This window comes from Brachyistius frenatus, unplaced genomic scaffold, assembly GCF_029030835.1.
Source record: "Brachyistius frenatus isolate BFR_SWC_R1_liver_20210118 unplaced genomic scaffold, ASM2903083v1 Contig_5, whole genome shotgun sequence".
Taxonomy (NCBI): domain Eukaryota; kingdom Metazoa; phylum Chordata; class Actinopteri; family Embiotocidae; genus Brachyistius; species Brachyistius frenatus.
Window position 1 is genome coordinate 8,501,381 of NW_027210604.1, and position 27,885 is coordinate 8,529,265.

Here is a 27,885-nt window from a genome sequence, read left to right on the forward strand (position 1 = left end):
CATTACTGCATATTAATGTTGTTGTTTTTTTTTTTTTTTTTTTTTTTTAATATCTCCGAGCCACGTCCACTAGCTTCAGCCTGCAAAAATGTTTAATTCAACTCTAAATGTTTCCTTGGATAAAAGCCCGCACTACAGTTTCATCGGGTATTACAGTAATATCCGGAAGCGTGCGCCTGGCGTTGGACTGTACCATTTTTTTTTTTTTTTTCTCCAGCACACCGGGAAGGATTTTGTTGTGACAGCGGAGTAACAGCCCGGCGGGGGGAGACGGTAAGACGAGCTACACTGTCCTTCCGAAGTACCATTTTAATTATAAACGACAGTTGTAAGATGCAGCAGAAATTCAAACGTATTATCAGGTTTATATGTTACTTCACGTGTACGTCCTGACAGGTTTATCATCCCGGACGTGCAAGATACCACCACCATCAAAATATTGCAAGCTAGCGACTCATAGCTGTCCCCTGTGATTAATCTAGCTAATTTAGCTAACGTTGCCAGCTGGTCTTCGACCGGTGAATCCCAGAAAGCTGTGCCGGCTTCGTGGTGTTATCTCTTTCGCCTGCTATTGCATAAAATTAAAAAAAATAATAATAAACTCAAGCTTTGAAGCTAGATGGTGGGTTAGCGTTAGCTTCGTCCTCTGCAGTTGCATGATGAAGTCGTGACTGTCCGTGTCTGGATGGCCTAAACTGTCAACTAACGCTATCGGTTGCAGTGTTTCTGCAGCTCATAATCTCTAATTACTTGCGGTATTCACTTTGAATTAAGATTAGTTTGTAATAGGCCTTAGCTATGCCCTGCAATGGATCGCATGTTGGGCTTTTGATTTCGCAATATTGGTTTTCTAATGGCTCCGGATCATGCAATATGTTGCCTAAGTATTTTTCATATATTAGTGGATTCGCTTCAAATTTAAAAATGGAAAGACAAATATCTTCGCATCCGCAGTCGTAGTGGTGCCCAACTAATCAGAAATTGATAGTATAACGTCTCTGCATTTGTTCAATCATAACGTTAGCTCACAGAATATAATAACTGTGTGCTTTATGGTCAAATTTTAGGTAACCTCTCTATCAATAATAAACAAAGAATCTAACACTTTAGTAGCCATACAATTAAGATGGTGAGTCTTCCTGAGAGGATCTCTCATTTGATGTGCTGTCATTTATCGGTTTTTTTTGTTTGTTTCCAGGTCATAACGTAGGTCTATTAATCTTGGATCAACAATGGCCTTCAGCAAGGGATATCGCATTTACCACAAGCTGGATCCACCACCTTACAGTGTCATCGTGGAAACTAGGACCAGGGAGGAATGCCTCATGTTTGAATCGGGGGCTGTTGCAGTTCTATGTAAGCCGTCTTGTTTGATGACTCTGTAATAAGTTATGACTTTGATTGTTTGTAAACCCTTGCCCCAAACAAGGTGACTACAAGGAAAATGCAACTACACGAGAGTCATCCTTGACTATCCAGTGATAGACATGATACAGTGCTCTGATTAAGTCACTGGCTATGTTTAACTTAAAATGTAAGACGCAAAAACTCAACCAATCTTTTCCTCACCATTTGTTACCTTTTTTTTTGTCTTCTAGCGGCAGCAGAGAAGGAGGCCATTAAAAATACATACACCAAGATTGTTGATGCCTATGGAATTCTGGGTGTCCTTCGCCTAAATCTGGGTAAGAAAACAGAAATCTGTTACCGCTCATTGCACCTTGACTGGGTCCAGTCTGGTTTTTGTCCCCCAGGTTCAGGAGTGAGTGTGAAGGCCCTCTGGTTTTGTGGCTCTGTTGCTGCTTACTCATAAGCTGCTTTCTCCTGTCCTCCATATGACCTTGAAAGGCTCCTGTTATCACAAGGAGGAAAAAGCCACGCAAAAGATTAAAGCTCTGTCTTTTAGATGGCTGAGATTTGACTTGCTGCTGATTTTCAATAAAGGAGATCATCAAAGTTTATTTTAACCATTTAATGTCGTTCCTTTTAATGCTAAATGTGTTTGTGTCTTTCCCTAATTCTTCAACACACTGCTTGCTTTGTTCCTTTTTACGTCAAAATAAACCAAGTAGAATAATCTTTTTAAATCTATGCTCTACCTTTTTTTTCTGCAGGTGACTCCATGCTCCACAGTCTTGTGGTTGTGACAGGATGCAGCTCTGTGGGCAAGGTACAGGACTCAGAGGTTTTCAGAGTCACACAAACAGACTTTATATCCCTGAAGAATGATCCGGGAGATGAGGACCGGATTGCAGAGGTGCGAAAGATCTTAAACTCAGGGCACTTCTACTTTGCCTGGTCTTCCACGGGAGTCAGCTTGGACTTGAGTCTCAATGCACATCGCAGGATCCTTGAAGACACCACAGATAACCGCTTCTTTTGGTAGGGGCATGAAATCGCCACTGTTATAGCATTACATAGACAGTAGTAGACAGGCATTTGTCTTTAATAAGAATTTACAGGAGTAGATATCAACTCGTACACATTCTGCAATCTGCACAGTCTTCCATCTGTGAAATTGTTGTTTCTTCTGAATGTGTGAAATGGTGTGATTTGCAACCAAGGTTTGTGTATTGACTGTTGTGTCGGTTTTTATGAATCAATAGGAACCAATCACTGCACCTGCACCTAAAACATTACGGAGTAAACTGTGATGACTGGCTGCTGAGGCTGATGTGTGGCGGTGTGGAGATCAGGACCATCTATGCAGGGCACAAACAGGCCAAAGCCTGCATCTTCTCCCGCCTCAGCTCAGAGCGAGCCGGCACGCGATTCAATGTGCGAGGAACAAATGATGACGGACAGGTGGCCAACTTTGTGGAGACTGAACAGGTGAATCACATCTGGCAGTTTTTAGTGGGACGTATTTTACGTCTGAAAGGTGTAATGGTGAAAAGTTGGGGATCAAAAGTCAATTTAATGCTGTAGTTGGATCAGTTTCTGTAGATTATGTGATCTGTGTATGGTAATGCTCTTATCAGATGGCACAGCAGGAGGCAGGGATAAATATATCCCTCCGTACACTGAAAAAAAACATAAGCCAGTTGAATGTTTACATCATGAATCATATACAGTTATCCTGTGATCTGTCAGTCCTATGATTTCAGTTATTATGGTCCATGTAAACATGAACAATTCTGGTGATGATGATCAGCACACTGATTCAGTGGTGAAGCTCCAGTCTAAATTCTTTTACTTTACAGTAATCCATGTAAAATGTCATTTCAATATTTGTATTGCTGAGTCAGCACATTGTCAAATGACACATTCATATTTGTTTATTCAAGCTTACTTGTCAGTTCTTCATAAAAAAAAAATAATAACAACTTAGTTATCATTTTCCTTTTTTTTTCTTTTTTTTTTAATAGTTCTTGTTTGAGAAACCAAACTGTTACAAGAGGGAACAATAACTGGAACTACTGCAATTATAGTTCAGTGCAACTGCACCACATGGTTTAGTCAAAATCAAATGTCAGAGTTGAACATTACAAGCTTCAGACATGTAGTAATTGCATTGGTTTTTGTGCTCAATAGTATTGAATTGTCAGGTGTACTAGTTCGTTTGTTCAGCCCCTGTAGTGCTGACAGCTTTTGGTCATGCCAGTTGATGATTTGTGCCTCACACACAGAACAGCACAGCATAGCATAGCACAGAACAGCGACTACATATGACACACTGCATGTCATTCCGATTTCTCTTTTACATTTTCATTGTGTCCTGAAAATGCAGTCAGAGACACACAAACTGGTATCTGTTGGCCAATACAATTAAGTAATTACCCTGTATTGCATTATGCAGTCATAGATTCATGCTTTCATAATCTGTTTTCTTTTCATTTCAAATAATGTTATATTAAGTTTGTGATTTATTTAAAAACAAAATGTGCTTCAACAGTGTTTTATGGACTACATCTTTGTTTTATCACATTAGAAATGAACCTAACCAAATAACGATCTTGTTTTGAACAGGTTATTTTCCTGGATGACAGAGTCTCATCCTTCATACAGATCCGTGGGTCCATTCCTCTTTTCTGGGAACAACCAGGAATCCAGGTAATGAAAGTTAAATCTATCTCATGCAACCAGCCTTGACTTGAGAATCCACATTAAATGAAAATGGGAAAACAGTCCTGACCATTTAATTAATGCTGCAGTTATAGATGGGGCTCTCTGTATGTCAATTGTGTTTGATATTTGTGTCTGTTAAGACAGTGTGAAGGAAAAGAAAGTCTCCTTCTCATCACAGTGGATATCTCTATCCTAGTTTTAATGCACTTTGTCGCTGTGTTCAGAAAAAGTCCATTAAAGGTGTTTTGTTGCACCTGAATGAGAATCGACACCCTGATGGACTGGATGAGAACCCTCACCTGGTATAACTTTTTTTTTTTTTCGGGCTCTGCTGGTGCTGGTGCTTTCATACTGCAGATAGGTGTTCCTCTGTGCAATGCCAAAGGCCGTTGGGGAAAAGCAATGAAATCCCTGTATGGATTTTGATTTAAATCTTGTACACATAACTGTTTAGGACATACCATTTTGGATATTTGAAGCAGGAACTAGGGTGACCCTTTTATTGCACACCACAAACAACATCACTGGGATTTTCTTGGCCTTGTACTGACAATGCACAAACTGGTGAAATAGATCAGATGTGATGGGGAGGGCTATGATAGTAATAGTGGTTGGTAAAGGGCATTTTTCTGTTTTCCTCAGCTCCCAAACTTCTTTGGTCAGGTGAGAGCCTGGTCTGAAAACATCCCCAAACCACCTCTTTTTTTTTTTCATCTGCTGATATTCCCCAGGCAACTGGATAGGTGTTAAATGATAATATGGAAGACTGAGCTGTTCAATCTGCTAGGGGCCTCAGGGAAGCCAAGACCATATTAGTCACCTATTCAGACCACACGGTCTTTGGTTTGGTCAAAACACAGGGTTGTGGGCTCGGGGCTGTTTTCAGACAGAACTGCAGTCCTACTGCTTTTAAAGCACTGTTTTAGCCTGTAGTCCCCTTTACCAGTTGTGGCTTGTAGGCGCTCCACCCCATACTCTCTAATACAGTCCCTGAACAGGAGGTGTAATTTCGGTTTTATCCAAAAGAAGAGCTATTAATTTTTCCTCAGTTAGCCTACATTAGAAATGGTTATGAATGAGCGTCTGAATCGTAATTGTAGTATAATGTCATAAAATCTTGCTAGAATCAGTAAAGTGGTAGGGGAGCCCCTTCTTTGTTGAATAGTTAACATAGTCCTGGCTGAAAACAAAATCATCATCATGCTTGTGGTTGATTTGAGAAAAGAGCCATTGTTTGGGTTATTTGTGGAAAATGATCATTGCAATAATATTTATGTCTACTTCAGTCTTTACAAAGCATTTCATTTCAGCAAATCCTTCTGAATGACTGCATTTAAACTTCTAATACATTAGTTTATGAATTTCTGTGAAAACTGTTCCTTTAATTGAGGTCAGAGCTTGTATGTAACATTCTATATTTACCCTTGAAATAAGTTGTGGCCAATAAATTGTTTTATTAGTGGAGAACAATTGCAGCTGAAAAGGTGATTTGACCGGTTACCCTGCAGCTGCAATTGGTCAAAAAGCTCCTCACATGTTACTCTACCTCTGTTGAGTTGAAGCTGTACAGCTGTACAGCTGTAACCTGAGCAGTTTCAGATGCCATCTTAGGAAGTTATTAAAAATGCATAGCGTCGACCTGCACGACAGTAAAAAAAATAAAGGAGTGACAAACGGAAGCAGCACGGAGGAAAATGCTTTAGCACAATCACACACAGGCTGAGCCGAAAAAGGCGTAAACACACAAACTTAGCAGATAATTACAAAGCAGAGAAAAAGATTAGTTGACAAAAGAAAGGGAAACATGGGAGTCTAAAGGAAGCAAAGTCAAACTGCGCTTAGTAGATTTCAGTAATATCCCCAGAGAGAATGCAGTCATAGTAATGAGTAGCTGGTTTAGGACCTAGAATGCACGCGGCTTGAGACCTTAACTGACCAATAGAAGAAGTAGGCGGTAGCAGCAGAATGGGGGCAGAGGGTTGTGATATTGTTTGTCTTTTTATCAGCTAATGACAGTCTACTATAGACAGTAAGAGAAGAGATTTGAAAAGCAAGAGAAAAAGGGAAGTTAAAAGAGGGAATGTTTCTCTTCGGGCAGAGATGGGGAGGGAACAATAAAGGAACAGGTAGAGACCTGCTGAGCAAAGTGAGCAGATTTCCATGTAACAGCCACAGTGCCAGTGTGGGGCTAAAGTGTACTCATGTGTGGTCATGCTTGCTCATAAGACTTGGTGGTGTTTTTCATGATTCAGTCAGTACCCTCGGTTCCCCTCGGGATTAATAATAAAGTAACTACCTTACCTAACCAGTATGATATCAAAATGAGAGTGCATATAAAATAAAAATTTAAAAAAAAGCTAAAACGTGAGAATAAATCTGTGACAGGGTGTTGGACAGAAGACGGACAAGAAGATTTCTCTGCTGCTCAGGTCTTTGTCTGCTGCTGCTCAATGTCTCTATATGAACAAATCTCCCTTTACTGCCCGTGTTGTCCTACGCAATTCTCTCTCTTTTTTTTTGGACACTGTTAAGATCTCACTTCCCCATTTCAAATGTTGTCTACATTTTCAATTCAAAATCCTTTCTTTGTCATCAGGTTTTCCTGCCGTCTGCAACATGTGTGTATTTTCGCAACTTCCTCTAAAAAAAAAAAAAAGAATCTTTACCAAAAGAGAACATTGTGACTTGTGTCTCTGCAGGTTGGTTCTCATCGTGTCAAACTCTCAAGGGGATTTGAGGCAAATGCACCAGCATTCGAAAGGTAATTAGTGTCCTGCAAAGCTTGTGCTTGCATGTGCTTGCATGTGTTGACATTTCTGCCTGCTTTATCTGGCCTCCAACAGATTAACACTCCTCTGAACAGCAGAGGAGACACCGTAGCACCATGTCTCTTGCACTTACTGGCTGAGCCACAGAAAGGAAAAAACTCTCCAGATTCATGAAGGAGGAGATGTTAATTGAAGTGTGTCCCACGAGGCTGGCTTCCTGCAAACAGCATAAAGGACACATTAGAATCCCTTGATTAGTTGTTGACCCCGAAGTCCTGTAGTTTAAATTAATTACAGGCAGTTTCTATTCCCACCTGATTGGACATCTCTTTTGGAAGTATGCGTGTGTGTGTGTGGGTGTGTTCCCGTATTTGTTATCTTGTTGGGACCTCAGTATAAACACTGATCTTGTCAGGACCAGTAGTCCTTATGTGGACCAAAATCTGGTCCTAATAAGGGAGGGGGGGCGGGGCTTTGTAACAATCAACAATAGAACGTGTTGAAATTCTTCATTTATGTATCCATAGACCATCCTGTCCCCATTGCCCATTGTGTCTTCCTAGTAGTTGTAGCCTTCCCAACTCTACTCTGGAAGTTAAAAAATAGCTGCAACAATGGGTTGAATCTTGGATTACTCATCTTATTTTATCTGGCAGTATATCAAGGAGACCAGGTGGGCAGTGACAAATATTTGCTTCCTGAAGTGGAATCATCCACAGTTTTTATTTGTCTAGTTTTGCTATAAAACTATCTTGTGTTCATTAGTGCAACAACGTCATTGGAAGCGGAATGCCCACAATGCAGTGCTCAGTAGACAACATTTGTTTTCATAAACATAAAGGCCGGGGAGATTTATTTATTTATTTATTTATTTATTTTTTAACCTTTTTACAGAGTCAGCAACAGTAGAGCTGCTAGTTGCTTCAGGACACTTAAGCCTGATGTATTGTCACTAGGGCCTTAGCCCAGGCCATCTGGGGGGAAAATGATCACCCTAATCACTGTGTCACACCTTACTGGCTCCATTCTTATCAGTCCTCAGCAGTCATTGCACCAGTCTTAAAGTGGCCATGTTGTCCACTCACTTCACGGCAACATTTTGCTGTAAAACTATATACACCACCAGCAGTTCTCTGATTCTAAAGGATAGACTCAGCAGGGCTGAGCTCATTACTGGCATCATGTTATTTGCATGAATATATCAACACAAGGATATCAGACTTTACGCCTCTGGTATTTTGTTAAAGGTTAGTGAGTTTTGGTTGGCAGTGCAACCAGTCTTTCTGATATCTGTTCAGATCAGCAATGATTAGTCATCTTTTGTAATACCAAGCCAGTTTTTTGCTGTAAGTTACCACTCTCTGGTGGCATATTGTTGGTAGTGCAAGGCCAACATGTACTTTGTATCTTGTCCTAAGCACACAGCAGTTTGTTGCATGTTCCTTTCCGCTGTTTAGTGTTTTTTTTTTTTTTTCTATCCACATGTATTGTTTTTGGACATGTTTGATATAATGGCCCTACATTTTTTTAAGTTCCCTGTCTTAATGGCTTGTGTTGGTAAATGTTATTTTATACCCATACATTGATTATGCATGTGTGCGCGTGCGTGTATTTTCCAGACACTTCACTGCACTGCGGATGTTGTATGGTAAGCAGGTGATCATCAACCTGCTGGGAAGTAAGGAAGGGGAACACATGCTCAGCAAAGCATTTCAGGTGAGTGGAACCGTTCTCTGTCCCTTACCACTGATAGGTACTGCAATGGATTACACTATTATTCCAATGCTTATAACAAGACAGCAAGTCCAAAATCCACTGGCAGCAAGAAGCGTGTCAAAACACAGTCTCTCTTTATTCCTATTGTAAACCCACACAATGATGATGGTGAGAAATTCTCTCGAGTGTGTGGACGCTGTGGCTCAAGACTGAATGCATCACCTTCCTACTGTATTTTCTTGCAGAGGAACGAGTGAACAGTTTTGATCAGCAGTGTTTTTTGCCGTTTCTCTCTTGCTCTCTGGATTGGCAAATCCAATTTCAGCCACCACATAGCGCTGGCACGACTCGACTCAACTTTTTTTCGGTTCATCATCAGGCAATAGTTGTGCACAGTATCTGGTGCCTGGTACTTTTTTGGTATCACTTCAGTGGAGCTTTCAAGTGAGCTGAGCTGATACTAATAAGTGACATTAAAACACTGCAGACCGCTGATTGGTCAGAGAGAACCATCACTTGAATCGTCACTACGTGTGTAGCACGAGACATCCTGCACATATATTCACTGGACTACTCGGTTAATGGCAACCAACAAAACCAGGCCAACTGAGGCGGTGCAGAAGTTCCGCTTTGGTTGCCAACTATGTCCTCTATTGTTCCCGTGTGTGTGTTATTTTGAAGACAATTAGTTCCTCATTAGTTCCACATTAGTTCGCTATGAAAATCTGACACTGAAGGGTTACTATATGCAGTTGAAAAATATATCCAGAAAAGTACATGTTATCAAAGATGAGTAGAGCTGGTACCGACAGTGGAAAAGGTGCGTTACTGTAACTTAACCTCTTATCAACTTCTGAGGTCTTGTTACTGTCATAAAACCACTGGGAAAATTTACTACTGAAGCATAAAACCACATTTTATTGATTATTCTTGAAGACATTTTCTGATTAGCCGTGGCTAGAAATCTTGGCTCTTCAGATGAAGACTTGATTGCAATAAGACATAAAGTACACGGCAGCACATTTTTACATGATCCATGTGGTCCTGTCAACATCTGCTGTGTGCTGTGGGTGTTTCAGTAACAAAGCTAGATGCACAAAATGTTAATGTAGCTATTTAAACTACTTGGTAAAGTTCTTTGTATGTCAATCTTTTCTAATAAAAAGGAAGCAAAGTCAATAGTATCACCAGCTGTCAGCTGAGTTGTAGTTACTCAAACATCACCTGCATGTTTGCAGATTACCATCGAAGATTTCCTCAGAACTCAAGCCAGTCATTTTTTTTATTATGAACGCAAACTACTTTGCTTTGAGGATAAGGGCAACAGACCTTGCATGCATGCACAACATTTTTGGATACAGTTTAAATTTCAATAAATAAGTCTTCTTCCTCTCTGTCACTCTCAGAGTCACCTGAAGGCATCAGAGCATATAGCAGCAGTGAAAATGGTGAACTTTGACTACCATCAAAATGTGAAGGGTGGCAAGGCAGAAAAGCTCCACAGTGTCCTCAAACCCCAGCTCAGCAAATTCATAGGAGAGTGTGGGTTCTTCTACTACTCTGGAGAAACGGGCATCACTAGGTGAGAAATATATACAAAGATGTATATAGAGGGAGTAATAAATGGGATTTTTATTACTGCTCCTTGTTTCATTTCCATCACTTGAGATTTTGCATGTTTACCCTCCCCAAGAAAACATTCACTTACACCTTCTATTAATACCAGTCACGTTTTAACGTCTGTAAAGTCACCAAGCCACTTGTATCAATTGTGAAACGTTAGCTGTAAACACACAGTGTTTAATGAACTAATGCAAAACTCCTGAAATGGTCCTTTACGTTGTCTTTTTAGGACTCAGGGAGGAACCATCAGGACAAACTGTCTGGACTGTTTGGACAGAACCAACAGTGTACAAGCCTTTTTTGCCCTTGAGGTAGGAGTCTGACACTGTGCATAATGCTCCTGTCATTATCTGTCAAAGTGTGTAGTCTTTACAGATGATGCTTTTAGTCTAACTTCCTCTCCCTCCTCCCTTTAGATGCTGCCTAAGCAGTTGGAAGAAATGGGTCTGACCGAGAAGCCGCAGCTGGTGGCCAGGTTCCAGGAGGTTTTCAGGACCATGTGGTCTGCCAATGGGGATTCTGTCAGTAAGATCTACGCAGGCACCGGTGCCCTGGATGGCAAGGCCAAGGTACACTTTATGGACAATAAAGTTACGCAAATAAACAGTAATAATGGATCCATTTATGCATATTGTAAGGCACAACAGTTAATCAGAAGTGTGTTTAATGTAGGATTTTCTTTTTGATTTAGTCAGACTTATGAATTTCATCACCCAAATACTGCTCCAAAGGTTATGTATGATATAGCACTGCCTATCTAGTGTGGTGCTGCTTGTTGTTACAATAACCTCCCAGTTGTTGCTTCTGGCTAAGCACATAAATACTGTGAACGATAGCTATTGATTTAATTCAGGATTTTGAAAGTCATCAAATCCTCAGCATTGCATGTGTGTTATGTTTTAGTTCCCTGGTTTATATGTTAAATGGAATTAAACAATGGCATTTTTCTGATCTTCACATTTGTGAAGGGTAGATTTGTTTGGCAACTCAGAAAATGGACGATCTTAATAATCACTTGTAACTATTTCAGTTTGAGATTAGGCAAAATGTCAGAAAATAGTCAGATATTCAAGTTTTGCTCTCCTACACAGAACTTTTTTGCAAAAGCAGTTATTCTCCTGTAGACATCTTATTGTTTGGAACACTAAGGAAAGAGTTTCTCACTTACCCCTGAAAACCTACTGTCACTGAACTGATGACCAGTTCATCTTAGATCAGGCCTTGTCACTACAGTCTAATATATGAAGTCATGGAAACATTAATAACTCCAAATTGAAAGGGCACAGATGGTATCACTGTACAATAAAGACACTGTGCTGGGTGTTTGCAGAACTGAGGGCTCAGATTGTTACTTTGATATTAACCCATGAACTGCATGTTGAATAAAAAACAAATTTAATGGCTTTTTGTGCCTTGTGCATGCAGTGACAGTTCTGCATGGACAGCTGATCCTCTCTGTGTGTAGAACTGAGTGCTTCTGTTTCTTAACTCTTGTGTGCTATTTCTCTCGGCTGTCCTCTGGACCTCTCTACCTGTGTGGTAAGTCAACAGCATAGTTGATGTTCTTTTTGAGCTTTGGGTCTATTTCTGGTGCATTATTGATTTTAGTGTCTGTGGGTTAGATGGTGATGGTGATGGTGATGGTGGTGAAGGAGGATGGAATAGATGGGGACTTGTTTTTATTTCTCTTGGGGTATCCCTGTTGTACATTCTGTCTTGAAGGCTCCATAGAGACTTTTCTACTGATTTACAGAAATATACTTCAAAAGAAAAAACAGCAATGTTCATTGTCTTTCCACAGTATCATTTATAATTGTTTACTTAATTATCAGAAAAACATCTGGAACCTGGATCAGACCAAATTATCACCCTGTGGCCCCAAATTAAATCATGTTGTGCATCCATCCTTGAAATTTTCAAATTTGGATTCTGTCGGTTCAAAAATCAGTATGAATTGGATCTCTCTGAAGTGTTCCTTCTTTTCTTCTCTTCCAATGCTGGAGTGGAAAGAAAAGAGTTGTTTTGTTTTTTTTCACACTGTGCAAGTATAGCTAATAATTACAGTGCGTTTGTCTAATTGTTTTTTTTTTTATTATATCTGTCTTTATCGTAGGCGGGGAAGCTAAAAGACGGAGCTCGTTCTGTGACACGGACCATCCAAAACAACTTCTTTGACACTTCTAAGCAGGAAGCTATAGACATCCTGAGGCTGGGCTCCACACTCAACAGTGATTTGGCAGACAAAGCTCGGGCCCTGCTCACCACTTCCAGTCTTTATGGTAATTATTTACAACATGGACAAAAAGTCACATCTTGTCTAAAGTTATCCTACGAATTGTTAAATATAAGCAGGATTTTCTCCGTAATACATGTTGCGGCTTCTATATTTTGTAATTGTAAGGTTAAGAATTGACCTTCCTTTCTGCTCCATCAAGGGGGAACTGTTTGAATATTTTGATGAGATTTGACATGTGTCTGTTGTGGCCCTGTTAGCCAGAAGCTACTCTGCACAATGGTAGGGTTTGTGTGCCCTCTGCCAAGTGGGGAGGGTAATCTCCATGTGTCAGCTCACTGTCCCAGTAAGATTAATACTGACCTACTGCTCTGCAAGCCTTATCTGATAAAGCACTGGTTAACCCACACTTCTCTCCCTTCTCTTCCTCCCCTGCTCTTGCACACAATCTTAGTCACTGAGCCTGTCTTACAATCAGGTATAGTAACTGACAGACTGTCACCAGTGGATGGATTTTCTCTTCTACTGTCACATAGTTGTGTTATCATTCGTGTTTGTTCCTCATTATTGTTCGTTCATTTGCAAGACAATGTTGGTCGTGGTTTGATCCACCTTCTGTTGCATATCATCAGGCTTCTGCAACAGTGATTCAAAGAAAGAGGATAATTTGAAATTTGCACGCAATGATGAACCATTACCAAGGTTGTTTATGCGAGTGTTTCCTGTATTTCAGCAAAAGTCCTGATTTACATCCTTTCTCCCATGCCCCATGTTTTAGAATCGTGTTGTGTACTTCCTCTGTGTTGTTATTATGCAATCCCATCGGTTTTGTTTATTTTAATTAGCTTTTCTCCACTTTGTTTCCCTGTAAGCTACCCTTCATACTCATTCATGCTTTACCATTTTACGCACTAATTCTACTCTTCTCCCCTCTGCAGCCTCCCCAAGAGTTTTGCTGGGAATGTGTCAGAGCTACCATAAATACACAAGGCCTAAGCAGATCCGGGTGTGTGTTGGCACCTGGAATGTTAATGGAGGCAAACAGTTTCGCAGCATTGCTTTCCGCAACCAGACACTCAACGACTGGCTGTTGGATGCTCCAAAGAAGGCGGGGCATCCTGAGTTCCAGGGTATGCTGCTACTCATTTATCTGCAATCACTTTACTGTCTTTTGAATTTTTTAAAGGGCATATTTATTAGGTTAAAGTAGGTTATAGTAGTTTGGCGTTTTGGAAAATTAGCTCATTCATTTTTAATTGAGGAGATGAGTCAAACTTTTGTGTCTGTACGCTAAATATCCAGGTAAAGCCAGGAGCTGGTTATCTTATCTTAGCATGGTAATCATTGATAGAAATCATGATACTCCTCACAAACTCTATTGTTGCAAGATACTATTAGATTGATTACACACTTACATTAATGTGGTGATTCTCTTTTTTTTTTTACAGACAGCAAAGCCAACCCCATAGATATCTTTGCCATCGGTTTTGAGGAAATGGTTGAACTGAACGCTGGCAACATTGTCAGTGCCAGGTATGTGTGCAAGAGATCATGAACTACCAAAGATATTTTGCCTTTTGCTAAAGGACCTAAGGTATTTTTCTGCGCCCTGTACAGCCTACTCTACGCTCAAACAGTAGGGTAAAGCTCTTACCAAGAATACTAATGTTGTTATTCATTCAAAAATGAAGTTATGACATATTTAAAAGGCATTGATTACATTAGAACAGGTACAAAACGTACAGCATGTAAAACCCTAGAAAAACAAGTGGGTTTCAACAGTGGACATGAACTGAATTATCTCTTGAGATAACGCTTCTAAAGTTCAGTGGCTCGATAGCTTAGGTCTAAACAGACAAGGTTATTGATTGTTAGGCCATGTAAACAAAGGAGGGAGAAATACACTGAATGTAAAATGTGTGATGGGTACTCTTTTGAAGATTTTGGAACATCTAACATTTTACCATGATAAAATGTTACTGTCTTTTATTTTTTTGTAATTTTTGAATCCTTCTGTTCTTGTCTCAGCACTACTAACCAGAAACTGTGGGCAGCTGAGCTCCAAAAAAACATCTCGCGGGACCACAAGTATGTGCTCCTTGCTTCTGAGCAGCTGGTGGGAGTGTGCCTGTTTGTTTTCATCCGCCCACAGCACGCACCCTTCATCAGGTATGAATTGTACAGATTCTAATTAGAACGATTTTATTATTATAGATATGTGGCAACAAATGAAATATTGTCATTCACTATGCACCAGGGATGTAGCTGTAGATACCGTAAAGACTGGAATGGGTGGGGCCACCGGTAATAAAGGAGGCGTGGCCATCCGCCTGCTCTTCCACACCACCAGCATCTGCTTCGTCTGCTCCCACTTTGCTGCTGGCCAATCACAGGTCAAGGAGAGGAACGACGATTACAGTGAGATCACTCGCAGACTCACCTTCCCCATGGTAATAACTAAAACATGAATAAATCAATTTTAAAATACCGTCCTGCCTGAGTTGCATGCATAACGACATCTATCTTGTCCTCCAGGGTCGTCTGCTGTACTCGCATGATTACGTGTTCTGGTGTGGAGACTTTAACTATCGTATCAGCCTGCCCAATGAGGAAGTAAAAGACCTCATCAAACAGCAGAACTGGGAGGCCTTGACAGCTGGGGACCAGTTGTTCGACCAGAAGAATGCTGGTTTGGTAAGATCTACAGCATACATGAATATATTATTGTGTTGTGTACAAACTCTGTGATGATAATATCCTCTGAAAATGTCTTCCATAGGTCTTCCGAGGTTTCACTGAGGGAAAATTAGATTTTGCCCCCACCTATAAGTATGACCTCTTCTCCGAAGACTATGACACCAGCGAGAAGTGCCGCACACCAGCATGGACTGACCGCATACTGTGGAAGAGGAGGAAGTGGAACTTTGACAAAACAGGTTAGATGTCACGCTACTCCAGATAAGTCTTACTAACCCCAAAAATTTGTGCTGCTACTATCCTGCTTTTTGTACTACATTTATATATGACAGAAAACAAATTTACTCCAAAATTGAATACTCAATCTGTACATGTGTGTGCCTGTTTCACAGCTGAGGAGATGAATGTAGTCGGGGCAACTTCTACATCTGGAGAGAATGAGGATGATCCAGACAACCCCTGGAGCTCTGGCACTTTAAAGTACTACGGCAGGGCTGAGCTTAAGACCTCCGACCACAGGTAACTAACAAGAGTTCACTGAATAAATGATACTTCAAATTAGAAACTGTGATCACAGATTACAACTATAGCAGTTGTTCAAACTCACAGGTGTTTATTTGTAATCAATTATCACTGTCATTAAAGTCACCTGCCTCCTCTCACGTCTGTCTCTAGGCCTGTGGTGGCAATAATAGATGTGGACATCCTGGAGGTCGACCCGGAGGCTCGCCACCAGGTTTACAAAGAAGTCATTGCCCTGCAGGGGCCTCCAGACGGCACCATCCTGGTGTCGCTCTGCTCCTCCGGCCCCGACGACTACTTTGATGACACACTCATAGACGAGCTGCTGGACAAGTTTGCTCATTTCGGTGAAGTCATCCTCATCAGGTGAGTCTGACATCCCAACACAGACAGAGAAATGGATGTGTGTCACCTTCAGACAGTTAGTCTGCATTGAATATGTCCCTGTTTATACAGGTTCGTTGAAGAGAAGATGTGGGTGACCTTCCTGGAAGGTTACTCTGCTCTGGCTGCTCTGTCTCTCAGCGCATCCACTGTAAGTCCTCACTGACAATGTAAATTTCTTCAAAGCTAAAAATAATGCTCATGTATTTACATCGGTAAAATATAATGTCTATTCTTCTCTATCCTCGAAGGTCACATAATTTTAATCACCCCTGTGCTACATTTAAAAATGTGCCTGAAACACAAATACTAATAACTTTCGCAACAGTATTTCCATACACCCGGTAACCTTTCTCTACCACTCCCTTCTCCACGTCACCTGTTTTACAATGTAGGTCCTTGGCAAAGTGATTGACGTCCGTCTGAAGAGTCCAGGCTGGATCAGGAGTCTGGAGGAGGAGATGAGTGTGGAGAGGATCTGTGGAAGCATTCCCACATCAGCCAGCTCCACCCTGCTGGCTGAGGACACGGACATGGGTGATGACGATTACGATATGGAAGGTGAGTGGTGGGGGCAAAACTGTCCCAGTCATTATCCTCAAAAATGTGGATTGTAAATGTAATTTTACGTTTGTTATTTACTGCCACCAGTAGTGGAGAGGTTGTAGAGTTTACACTCACCAGGAATGAATTCCTGCCCTCTCATTCTTCCTACGCCAGGTGATGTGGATGAGGAGTTGGAGGAGATCCTTCCCCAGCATCTGCAGCCTGGAGCAGGCTCTGGGCCTGGATCTTCCCCTCTCCCTTCCCCCCGCAGTAGTCCCTGTCCCTCCCCTACCCACGGAGAACCAACTGCCCCCAGAAGAGCCAGTCGCACCCCACAGCCCACCCGACCATCACAAGGTAAATACTGTACACAGCGCAGCAGGTTCCTAAATTTACAGTTGAATCATCTACTTAGGTTGCTGTCTCTGCCTGCTGGAATATACTGTAAACAGTCATTTTGTCATTTGTATTTTGTGGAAAAGCAGATTTAAATCTATCGCCACTGACGAAAGAAATTCCAGGTAATGTGATTAGATGGTGTGTCTAACAATAAACTAGGTTTTTCCACTTCCTAGTGCCATATTGTGTGCAACTTTATCTTTTCCTGGGTCAAAACTGAATCATAGCTCCACACAAGGACTAAATTGCATGATATCACTGTCGAGAGGTGTTCAGGATAAGTGGGCTGATACATGTTTGACCCGTGTGTTTTGTTTGTATGATTCAGATTTCACCCTCTTTACCACAGAAGTATTCATTTCAGGAAATGGCATAAATAGTATTCTGTATTAGGGAAATGTGCGTGCTGAGTGTACAAACTGGACAATCACACATTTTCTGAAATGGTGAGAACTTGTCACTGAAATCACTCACTTTTCCTGAATAAAATTTCACCTCTTTTCCTTTTTTTCCTTCCAGGGCCTCCCCTTGACTTCCAGCCGGGTGCCCCGACAGCTCAAGGCATGGAACCCAAGCGCCCACCTCCCCCTCGCCCCAACGCCCCCCCAGCCAGACCTGCACCCCCTCAACGCCCACCACCCCCTTCAGGTAAAGTGCCATCCATTAAAGCCGGATTTTCTGATAATAGCCTGCAACTTTAGTCAGAGCTGCTAAATAAAATCCTACACATGGGGTCTGGATAGTGATTTTTTTTTTCAGCATATGACATTTGATACAGGTGTTAACATTCTCACCTTTAATCCCACTGCTTCACCTCATCCCTGAAGGAGGCATGAGCCCTCTGCCAGTTAGAAAGCAATCTGCAGGTAAAGTGATTGCTGTAGAACAGTGTGTTTATGTGCTTTACATTGCTGAATACTTTGATCTCGCAGCTGCTATTTTATCATCTGAGCCGCACACAGAAGCATGATGAGTAGTGAGTAGTGCTGATTTAGTAACCTGTCATTGTTAAACTGCAAAGTGTTTACGAGGTCTACGAACTGAAAGGGCGGTAAATGACCATTTAGATCCAAGTTCAAAATGCTGCTTGTGGTTCATCAAGTTGTGATTGCGGTGGCTATAAATTTGTAGATAGTAATTTACGACTATCCCTCCTCTGTGATATTTCTGAGTTCTATAAAAGTGTTGTCATTTAGTGTTCTAAACATTATTACCGATATTTTGAATTTATTTAACGTGGTAGTAGATGGTAGGTGATGTATTTTTTTTCAGTTACACCACCAAGACTGTGAGTCATTGTTTTTATCTATTGTTTCTGTAATGTTTTCTGCTCTACTTTATTTTGAAATTGCTGCTCTTTGACTTAAAGACTGTGGCGAATGTCCCAGCCCTCTGCTTGGTAGGAGAGGTAGTCAAGGTAAACTTGCCAGGAGTTGTCTTTCTAGTCTGATTCCTGGAGTCTTACACCCAGTCATCAATGTTGTTGATGCTTCTTGGACATTGATGGTTTACAAATTCTGCTTCACTGTGAGCCATGTCTGTCTTTTGTGTGTGTGTGTGAAAGAGATGTGTTTGATAGATTGTTGCAAAAGATACTAAGTTTATCTGATTGCAAATTATTCAGGAAATGCCAAATCCAAAAAGGTTAAAGGTCTAGAGAAACCCAATGCACTCTGTGTATCTCGATCTGGATCTGTGTATCTCCTGCTAAATACTGTCAAATACATTTCCCCTAGTTAGACTACAATAAACCTTTTAGGTATGATTCCTAAAGTAAATATAACAACTTGCACAAGAGGGAGGATATGAAAAATAAGGCTACTTTGATCAGTCTGTAAAAGGAGGACTCTTGATGTACACACACTTTAGAAGACCACGGGACTCAAATGGTTGCACATAGTGAGGAACAGGAAAGCTCACGAGTCCCCTTTATCATTATGAACTAGTATTGATCTGAGGATTATTATAGTCTTTTCATAACTGGGGAGATAATGTGGTTTAAAGGAAAATGCCTTTGGTCCAGACTTAAAATGGTCTTTAAGTCAGCGTGGCTTCAGTAATCCATCATGATTAGAGGGGAAATCCTCCTCAGGCAGGTAGACATTTCGATCATCTCAGGCTTCACTGCTCTGCTGCATTATTGCCACCATATGCTTTTCCTAGCGCTTCTTGCAGGGAACACCTGCTTCCTGTGACTAGTATTCCACTCTGTGTATAACAGTAATGTGGTTTGGTTTCCTTTGTGCTGCAAAGGACCAAAAAGCCCCGCTCTTCCTCGGCCAGATGCTGCTGCAGGTGAGTGCCACAAAGCATGACGTAGCCTCACTTAGCATGAATGTACCCACTTGTTAGTCAGTTCTGTAGGTTTGTATTTGTTCCCTGAAAGTCCATGTTTGTATAGAGTTTCCTTGTACATTTGTGTTATGGTGGCGAGATTGTTCCTATCTACTGTAATCCTGACACAAAATATAACTGTCCTCGGGTGGAGGATAGGGCTCGGTTGCATAGCCTATTGGTGACTCCACCTTTCTTCACCTGGCCTATTTGTATGGTGTCTTTGGTTAGCGGAATTCCTCTGTCAGAGTAAAGGTGCGTGTGGTTAGCAGGGTTGCCTTACGTTTGGTGACTGTACAGTGAAGTATTAAACAGAAGCAGACATCTAAGTGGCGTGGGAAAATGTCCGCAGGCTCTGAGCGGGGCTCGGCAAGAGAATAGTGAAAAAGGAGGAGTACGCTTGCTGTGTGGTAAGAAGTTGGCTCACAGAACAAGGCCTGCTTCTCTTCCAGACCTCCTGCAGCTCAGGAATGACTGAGTCATCAATGGTTATGAAGTCAGCCACAGAGAATGTCTTCTGTCAGGCTGGGGATGGTTTGCAGTGGAGTTGTTTGTGATTTAGTCCAGAACGGTTCAAGGTGCTGTTTGTTTTCGTTCTTTTGAACCGCTCATCTCCTTAAATACTCCCGCAGTCTCTTCCATCTCTGCCAACGTGGCACAGCCCTCATGATAAACATGGAATAGTATCAAATCTGTCTTACACGTGTGTTTGTTTGTCTTCACCCTTTCAGGTCGAGGCCAGGCAGCAGCAGGAGGTCCTGGACCGGGAGGCGTTTCCAGACCGGTGAGTTCAATGATAAACTGTTTGAAATATTCTTGTAATGATTTTTACCCGACTTCTTCATTCTCTATTCGCCCTTCATTCTCCAGAATATCCCTCCGCGGGCTGGGGTGATCAGTATGCCCCCTCAGTCTCGCCCACTTCCTCTCTCTCACCCTGGAGCCCCCAGGCCAATCCCAGAGGTGCATCCCGGGGCCCCTCGGCCCATCCCAGACACCCACCCTGGAGCCCCACGACCTGTGCCTAGCGCCCAAGCCAAACCGACTGACCTGCCTCTGGGTAAAGAAATAGGTTTTCTCAGAGAGCAATATACTAGATAATAGCTAGTACAATAATATTGAAGTGACATAATCAAGCTTTTTGCGTTTTTTCTTTTGTTATTTGGAATTTTGCCACTTTTTAGTAGACAGACAGAAAATGTTGGAAACAGGGCTGGTGAATAACGGTCAGTAATGGTCCCGCTTACCGGGAGCCAAACCAGGAACAGTTGAGGGTAATAAAACCCATATTGTTTGCACCCTAACTTCACTGCTATTGAGGCACCCTGCTTGGGATATTCTGTCATTTATATACTGTTATGATGCCACAAGTCTGTCATAAATAGTCAAAGTTCCAAAATGTGTAGTGAACAGGTTATTCAGTCATTTCTTTGTCCATTTGTCTATTTTTGGAATAACTTTGTGTGGAAACAAGCCCAGATATAGTATTTATGATATTTTGAATAATGAACAAGCGAAGAGGTGAAATCCTGCTGCTATTGTTTATTTTTGTAGCCGGTAGAAGTCTGCAGGAGGGCAGTTTCCCAATGTTAGCCAGTCAGAACAAAGTAGGACACCTTAAAGAAACAGGCTGCACAGAGGGCCAATAAATCCTGTACAGATGTGACAGTTAGGGCCTAGAATAAAAATATAGACCTATAAATATAGAATTTAGGCCTTAACTCTGTTTTGTTTCCTTTCGCAGGTCCCCCTCCCTCAGGTCCCCCTCCCTCAGGTCCTCCACCCTCAGGTCCTCCACCCTCAGGACCGCCTCCCACAGGTCCCCCGGCAGTGAGACCCCAGGTTCTGTCCCCCATGCAGACACCCATGCAGCCTCAACAGGCCGCCCCTTCAGCTCAGTCTCAACTCCCTCCACCGATGCAGCCCACACATCAAACTCCTCTCCAGCCGCAGCATGCAGCGGCCCCATCTGCTGCAGCCGCCGCTGCCCCCCCTGCTGCGTCTCAACAGGGCCTAGCCTCTCCTAAACCCCCTCCACGGTCCCGCTCCTCTCACGCTCTGCCGCCTGATGCTGCCAAGTCTGAGACAGCCCCAGCTGCACAGGTTGGTGCCAGCTTCCTTTTCATTACATTTTTGGAATTTCAGCAACTGAACAAAGAACACTAACATCATTATTTATTTCGTGTAGTAAGATTATTGTGCTGACTCCTCGTGAAATTCTGTCCTACAGATTGTTGATAAAATTCTGCTGATTAGACAAGATACCGTATGCTTAATTACGACAGGTGTAGCAGACAGAGACTGTGACGATAGGGGAAAAAAAAGCCTCTCTTTTTTTTCTGCTGCTTTGTTTCACATTAGATGAGCTTAGTTGTCTGTGTCATTCTTCCTGCTTTTGTCTTTCTGATACATTTGTCTCTTTCTCACAAGCTGGAGAAGCCCTCAGGGTGACAGGTACTTGAAATTAAACCACCTTTTTGTCTCATCCTCCATAGCACACCAGTCCTCTGCTCTGATGTTGTTACCTCTCATACATGACACCCAGTAACCTCCTTCTCTCTTATTTTGTATTTCATTTGATTACCTTTTACATCAAGTTACTTTAACCTGTCTTCGGTCGACTCGAAGGTCTTGCATTTCTTTTAGGCACATCAAATCGAGCATTATCGGTTTTCACTTCTTTTTGTCAGTCAACATATCAGATCATAGAAGACCTAAAAAAAAAACATGGATGAAAATTTGATGTTGTTTGTTGGTCATTCCCCTCACTTGTCCTTTCATATGGGCTTGCTGTGTTAAGAATGAGCTCGTATGCAATGACCTCATGATTTAATTTGACATTTTGTTTAATTTGTATTATTTCACTCATTTGTATTAGATTTAGTGATTGTATGTGGACTGTGATACATACACCAGTTGCCAGCAGTAGTCAGTGTAGCAAATTAAACAAAATACCTGTTTGTGAATATTTGAAGTCTGGCAGGTTAAAGGTACCCTGTGGAGGGAGGCGATGCAATATGTAGCACATGAAAACAAAGATAAACAAATCACAACAAAAAAAAAAAAGGACAATAAATGTCCTGTAAATGTCTAATGAGCTCCTAGCAAAGCCTGCAAGTCTATCGCTTATTTCAATTAAAAAAAATCAAAGTTGGTCTTTTTTTATTTATTTATTTATTTTAAATGAAATTAAAGGGTGCTCTATGATTTCAACATACTTCATAGATTGACAGTTAATGGTAGTAATTCACTAAGACTTGGTGGAGAAGTTGATTGATCACAGTTCTATACATAAATACAAACAGTAAAGGTTTTAAAACTTCACGCTCTTTTAAAGGTCTTTAATCTTTTTAAATGCTTTATTAGGAACGAGATGCGTTCGGTAGGTGTGTTAAGGATACTGTAAAAACGCTGCACTGAATTTTACAATATAACTGTTTACAAGAAATCTCCAAAGGGTATCTTTAACCTTTGTTTCAATACGTATGATGGATTTTGTTAGGTTGTTAGTTAGCTTGTTAAACACCCGTGATTTATATTTTCACACTGCAGTGGTTGTGATAGCTGAATGGCATTTCCTGTGCTGTGTCCCTCCTTAGGTGAATGGACTGAATGGAATCCAAAGAGAAGCACAATGGAAACCCGACCCCTTCAACACACTTGCATCTGACTTTCTGTCCTCCTCATCGTCATCGTCATCATCATCATCATCATCATCTTCCTGGTACAACACCCAGTCACTGACCAGAGGCTCTTCTCTGCGTGCTCCACCTTCCGTACCTCCATCCGTGTTCTCCTCCGCCACTCTGCCCTCATCCTTCCTGAACCAGTCCTCCGCTCTATCAGACGTGCAGGTCTTCGATTCGTCCTCTTCTTCCTCGCTCTCCACCCCGTCACCGTTCGCCTCCTCCCTGCTCCCTCCTCCTCCAGTCTCGTCACGGAGTCGCTCCCAGGAGACGCTGCGTGCCTCCCCCGGCCTCTTCCCGACGGACCCGCTTCCTGCCCGGCCCAGCAGCACCAATCCCTTCACGGGCCCACTGGTGCAGCAGCATCAGCAGCGGCGCCCCATCACCCCGGACTTTAGCTTCCAGCATCCGGCCGCAACAGCAAACCTTCAGAGAACCATGTCTGCTTTTACTCAGCCACTCATCCCCACCCCTGGTCCAACAGCTGCACCCGACTCCCAGGCCCAGAGGACCATGTCCCTGCTCGGGCCGTCATCCAGTCTTAATCCTGCACCTTCTCCTCTGGTCTCTCTTGCCCCTCGCCCATCTCCTGCCCCCACCTTGCCCATGGCTCCACCCTCCTCCATTCCACCTGCCATGGCACCTCGCCGCCAGCCACCTCCCCCAGCAGGGAAACCAACTCAGCAGTGGGTCACTTTTGATGATGATTTGGATTTTCCACCTCCAACCAAAACGCCACACAACCCCGTCTTCCCGAGCAGTTCCCTCGCGTCCCAAACTCAGACCCAGTCTGCCCGCTCTGTGTTTGACTCAGAGCCCGAGTGGTTATCTTCTGCCCCGGCAGAATTGCCTACGCTTCCTCCTCCGGTCCCAGCTAGAACTGCAACCAGTAACCCAAATCTCCCAGATGGACCCAGTGACAACTGCTTCTTCCCCAGGGAGTCAACGGAAAGATAGGATAACCCTTTTTACGGAAAGGGAATATTCAGATATGTATAGATCTATGATAAATGTGTATATGTGCGTGTGTATGTACAAGAGAGACAGTATTTAAGAAGAGTAGACCAATCCCATTCTGAATGGCAGGAAAGGATTTATATCTCGAGCAGTAACATGAAAGGTATACGAGCCTAAATGTGTTCTAACGTCACAACAGAGATGTTTGCTTGTTCCCGGATATTTACACTTATTTTAGTACGAATCGCTCTGATGTTCGTTTTTATTTATGGCAGCAAACGTGTGCCTGTGTCGACAAAATGTTGTTCTGTAAAGCATATTTACACGCACGAATCGTGCGTGTAACCACCTGTGCAATATCAACACATGTCTGCGTGGCCGTGCAGCACTGCATTTGCCTGCGAGGTTTACCTGCGCAACATCCGCTGGCGCACTGCGGTTCATATTCCTCCTTTTTCGACTGATCCGGTCACCAGAGTGGAGTTCTTAGAGTAGACGGTCATCTTCTACCTTCTTGGTTTCGTCACGTAGTCAAAGGCTATGCACTGCAGGTTTTACATTTCCCCCCCCCCCACCCCCACCCCCACCCCCCTAAGTTTGCTGCTGTCTGAGGTAATCAGGTTGCTTTGACTTACAAAAAGTTACTTGTAAGTTTTGTCTGTTTCTTTTTTTGTTGTTGTTGCAAATTGCAAGTTTAAAAAGTTGCATTGCGTGCTTGTTTTTATCTTGAATGTACTTTATTTTGCACTGGGTCTTGTCATGGCTTCCTTGCTGACACCACAGTGTGAAAAACAACAGTCACGAGTCAGTCAAACTGTTGAGCGCCGCAGGACTGATGCTCTGTAATAATCATTTCTTTCACCTGATAGAGAGGCATTTTGTTTTCTCTCTATACAGTCAGCATTTTTTTTTTTTTTTTTTGTCTATGAGCCGTTACACTCAGAAGATATTTTGTAGCTCTATATCAAAAACTATACATAGTGATTATGTATAAATGTACATGTTTTCAATGTAGAAACTACTCACTAATTGTATGTGAGCTTGTGATGTCAGTGGTTTGCACAAAGTAACTTATAAGCGCTGACATGCTGTACGAGCTCTCCTCGTTATATTCATGTTGATGGCAGTGTGACATAAGTGGAGAGCTTGCAGATTGATCAGATGAGCTCCCCCTCCCCCCCTCTCAATGGTCGTGTTTGGATCCTTCTTGATTTATCCAAAGCATCAAACCATACTATTGTAAATTCAGAGAATGTGGTGTGTGTGAGTGTGTTTACTTTTACTAAAAGTGCAGAAAGGATGTGATTCGGGTTGGTGGACATGGCAGCAAGCACATTCCATGTATACTAATAAGAGGGCACTTTTTTTTGTACTTTAACTTTTGTTTATTGAAAAAGTCATGCTTATCATTTCTAATAGCATTTACTCTAAATAATCTACTATTGTTACTGTGGTGAGAAGTGATGTGTTGTGTTTGAGGTGCATATCGTCCGTTGTCGTGTTTGACAGTGTTTATGTTTGGATGTGAGTGCGTGTACAGAGTCGAGAGAGGAATACTCGAGCTTTTCCCCCTAGAAAGTCGTCTCTTTTAAGTCTTAAGCGGTGTATTTCCCCGCAGGTTCTGAACTTACAGCCACCGTGTTCACTCGCTCACGGCTCTAAATTGTATTTTCTCTCCAGCCTGCCGACGGCTGTGGAAAGGCATTAATGTAAGCGAAAATGTTCACAGTAGACCCACCCAAGCAAACCACCACATGAATAAGAATTCCCCTGTCGCAGAACGAACAGATTATTCACCCATCTTCACTGACTACATAAACTGAACCGCACCTTTATGCTCGGACCGAAATGCATCTCCAGAAAACATTTCCAGTTGACTGTCGTGTCCTCCTCAGCCGCAGTGTGGCCCACATTCCAGACAGAAGTGTGATTTGAGCGTTGGATTTCAAACTCTTCTCGGCGTTTGCAGATCCACCTGTGATACCTTCCCCGTAGCCGTTTCCTCCAGTTGAGTTTTTTTTTTTTTTTTTTGTTACTGAACCTCGCTGATATCGTAACCATCCTCGAGATGTGTGTGGTGTTGCGAGAGGTGACGTGTCCGTATTTCGTCCTGTACTACCTACTTGTACCACTCCTTTCACGCTGTTGTTCAACATTTTAAAGGAGCGGTTAGCGGTGTTTTGACTAACTTCCCATTCGTTTTGCGCTGCCCTCCTTCTGCTCTACTTCACCCTGACATTGCTGCATCGCTCAGCGGCCAGATTCAGTATAACTCCAGCTAATATTAGCGACTGAACTAACCACAAATTTCTGCCAACCAAGCGGAAGTGCGCCAGGCGTATTGACTTACCAAATGTATCAACTAACAAAGATCCATACGAGCGACTGCACGGTAAAATATAGGTGACCTGCCCAGAAACAGTACAGCTGGCTGCACATTGCTTTTCAAACCCTTCAAATCCTTTGGTTTTTTTTCCACTGATAAAAGGCCACACTCATAAATGTGGCTCTTGTGTAACTCCTGTCTCTCATGTCTTTTTTTCCAGGCAGCTTTCTTTTGTTCTTTCTTTTCTTCAACTGTCTTAATTCCTTTGGCATATTTCTTTGTGCCGTTCCTGGGACCACTTGGACCGGTAGCTTCCCCTGAACCGCCACTTTCAGTAGAAACAGAAACTCTGCTCCATGCCATGAATGCAGGCCTGTGAATTCTGATTGGATAAAGTGGGAACAATTTCGCAAAAGATTCTGTTTACTGCTGACTGGAGGTACTGGGAGAACCATGTTACCGACCAAACACTACATCTATCATGTCTGCCACAGTTTAGAGCTATTTGACATTTACTTTATTAAAAAAAAAAATAAGCTCCTTTTAATGTTGACAGTGATGACGAGCAACAGATTTGCTGAAGGATCAGTGAGAGCACCATCCTCTCCAACACAACACACGTCAGCAGTTGTAGTCTGAACACATGTTGTTTCCCCACAGCTTTCAGAATTATGAGAACGGGCTGAAAAGTATTTTTGATGGTTCACAGAGGATAAAATATCAGACTCAAGAGAGTTCCAGCTAACAATGCTTCTACTTAAACACGTGTAAAGTAAGCAAAAATAATCTTCATTCACTGCAATGAATGCAGTCGCTATCTATGTAAGCAAGTGTATTGGACTGCCTTTGCTTACATGTCGGTGTCATCTCTAAAATGCATTTATTGTTATCCAAATGTGTGCAGTAGATACCGTGTCTGCATTAACAGTAGGTGACTAGCCAGCGCTTTGTGTCCTGTCACAGTTCAAGATGAGATTTTATAGGAAACAAATTGCTCCTTTTGTGAGGTCAGTGTCCCTTTTTATGGCTATAATCCATAGTAAATAAGAGTCTGTGTTGTGGAACATATTCCGTATGTGTTAAAGTGAAAACATGAAGCTGTAATTCATGTTAATATCCAACTTTCCATATTTTAAGTGCACTGCAGATGGCACATTTATGTACGAAGCAGTTTATGTTGTATGTATGCAAAAATAAATGTACGTTGACATGATTGTTTGTCATTCTTGACTTCAGGCTGTAACTTGATTGAACAACATAAAATGAATACACAGTCCTACCTGTCAATTGATCTCATAATTTGACTCAAAATCCAGTTGTGTAGACATTTTACATTCTGTTTGTTCATGCAGATTTTTGTTTCGACAGGAACATTTGTTGTGCACGCAGTGAAACCATTTGTATCATTGTTCTGGCATCCATTTTTTCATCTTTTACTTCATATTCTATCAGGATACAACAAATATTAATCAAATATGTCTACGTTTCAATATCTCTGACATGGCAGGTGTTCACTGAAATTGTTATGTATGGAATTCAAACTAATATTTTGTGTTTGCTATTATTTCAAAATTTTAGACACATATTCAGTACATTTTTATTTGATAAAATGGACTTAATCTTGAT

General features: G+C 42.0%; 1 protein-coding gene across 9 annotated transcripts; it reads left to right on the forward strand.

Annotated features, from left to right (window-relative positions):
- Window positions 1–202: 202 nt before the first annotated feature.
- synj1 (synaptojanin 1) lies at window positions 203–27,472 on the forward strand. 9 transcript variants are annotated; one of them, XM_069720969.1, is made up of 33 exons: window positions 203–273; window positions 1,199–1,356; window positions 1,599–1,685; window positions 2,115–2,382; window positions 2,607–2,832; window positions 3,970–4,053; window positions 6,768–6,829; window positions 8,456–8,552; window positions 9,959–10,134; window positions 10,405–10,486; window positions 10,592–10,744; window positions 12,289–12,454; window positions 12,863–12,886; window positions 13,347–13,538; window positions 13,857–13,941; window positions 14,437–14,577; window positions 14,666–14,858; window positions 14,944–15,102; window positions 15,188–15,344; window positions 15,498–15,624; window positions 15,781–15,993; window positions 16,084–16,162; window positions 16,407–16,572; window positions 16,732–16,914; window positions 17,476–17,604; window positions 17,784–17,822; window positions 18,326–18,373; window positions 19,210–19,251; window positions 20,022–20,074; window positions 20,161–20,350; window positions 21,035–21,393; window positions 21,721–21,744; window positions 22,890–22,980. In XM_069720969.1, exons 2-32 carry the CDS (start codon window positions 1,233–1,235, stop codon window positions 21,739–21,741), a joined length of 4,125 nt encoding a protein of 1,374 aa, XP_069577070.1. In that variant the 5' UTR covers window positions 203–273; window positions 1,199–1,232; the 3' UTR covers window positions 21,742–21,744; window positions 22,890–22,980. The 9 variants fall into 9 exon arrangements, with proteins under 9 accessions (XP_069577070.1, XP_069576996.1, XP_069577016.1 ...); XM_069720895.1 differs by lacking the exon at window positions 21,721–21,744 and having other exon boundaries at window positions 204–273; window positions 22,890–27,472; XM_069720915.1 differs by lacking the exon at window positions 21,721–21,744 and having other exon boundaries at window positions 204–273; window positions 21,050–21,393; window positions 22,890–27,472.
- The last annotated feature ends 413 nt before the right edge of the window (window positions 27,473–27,885 follow it).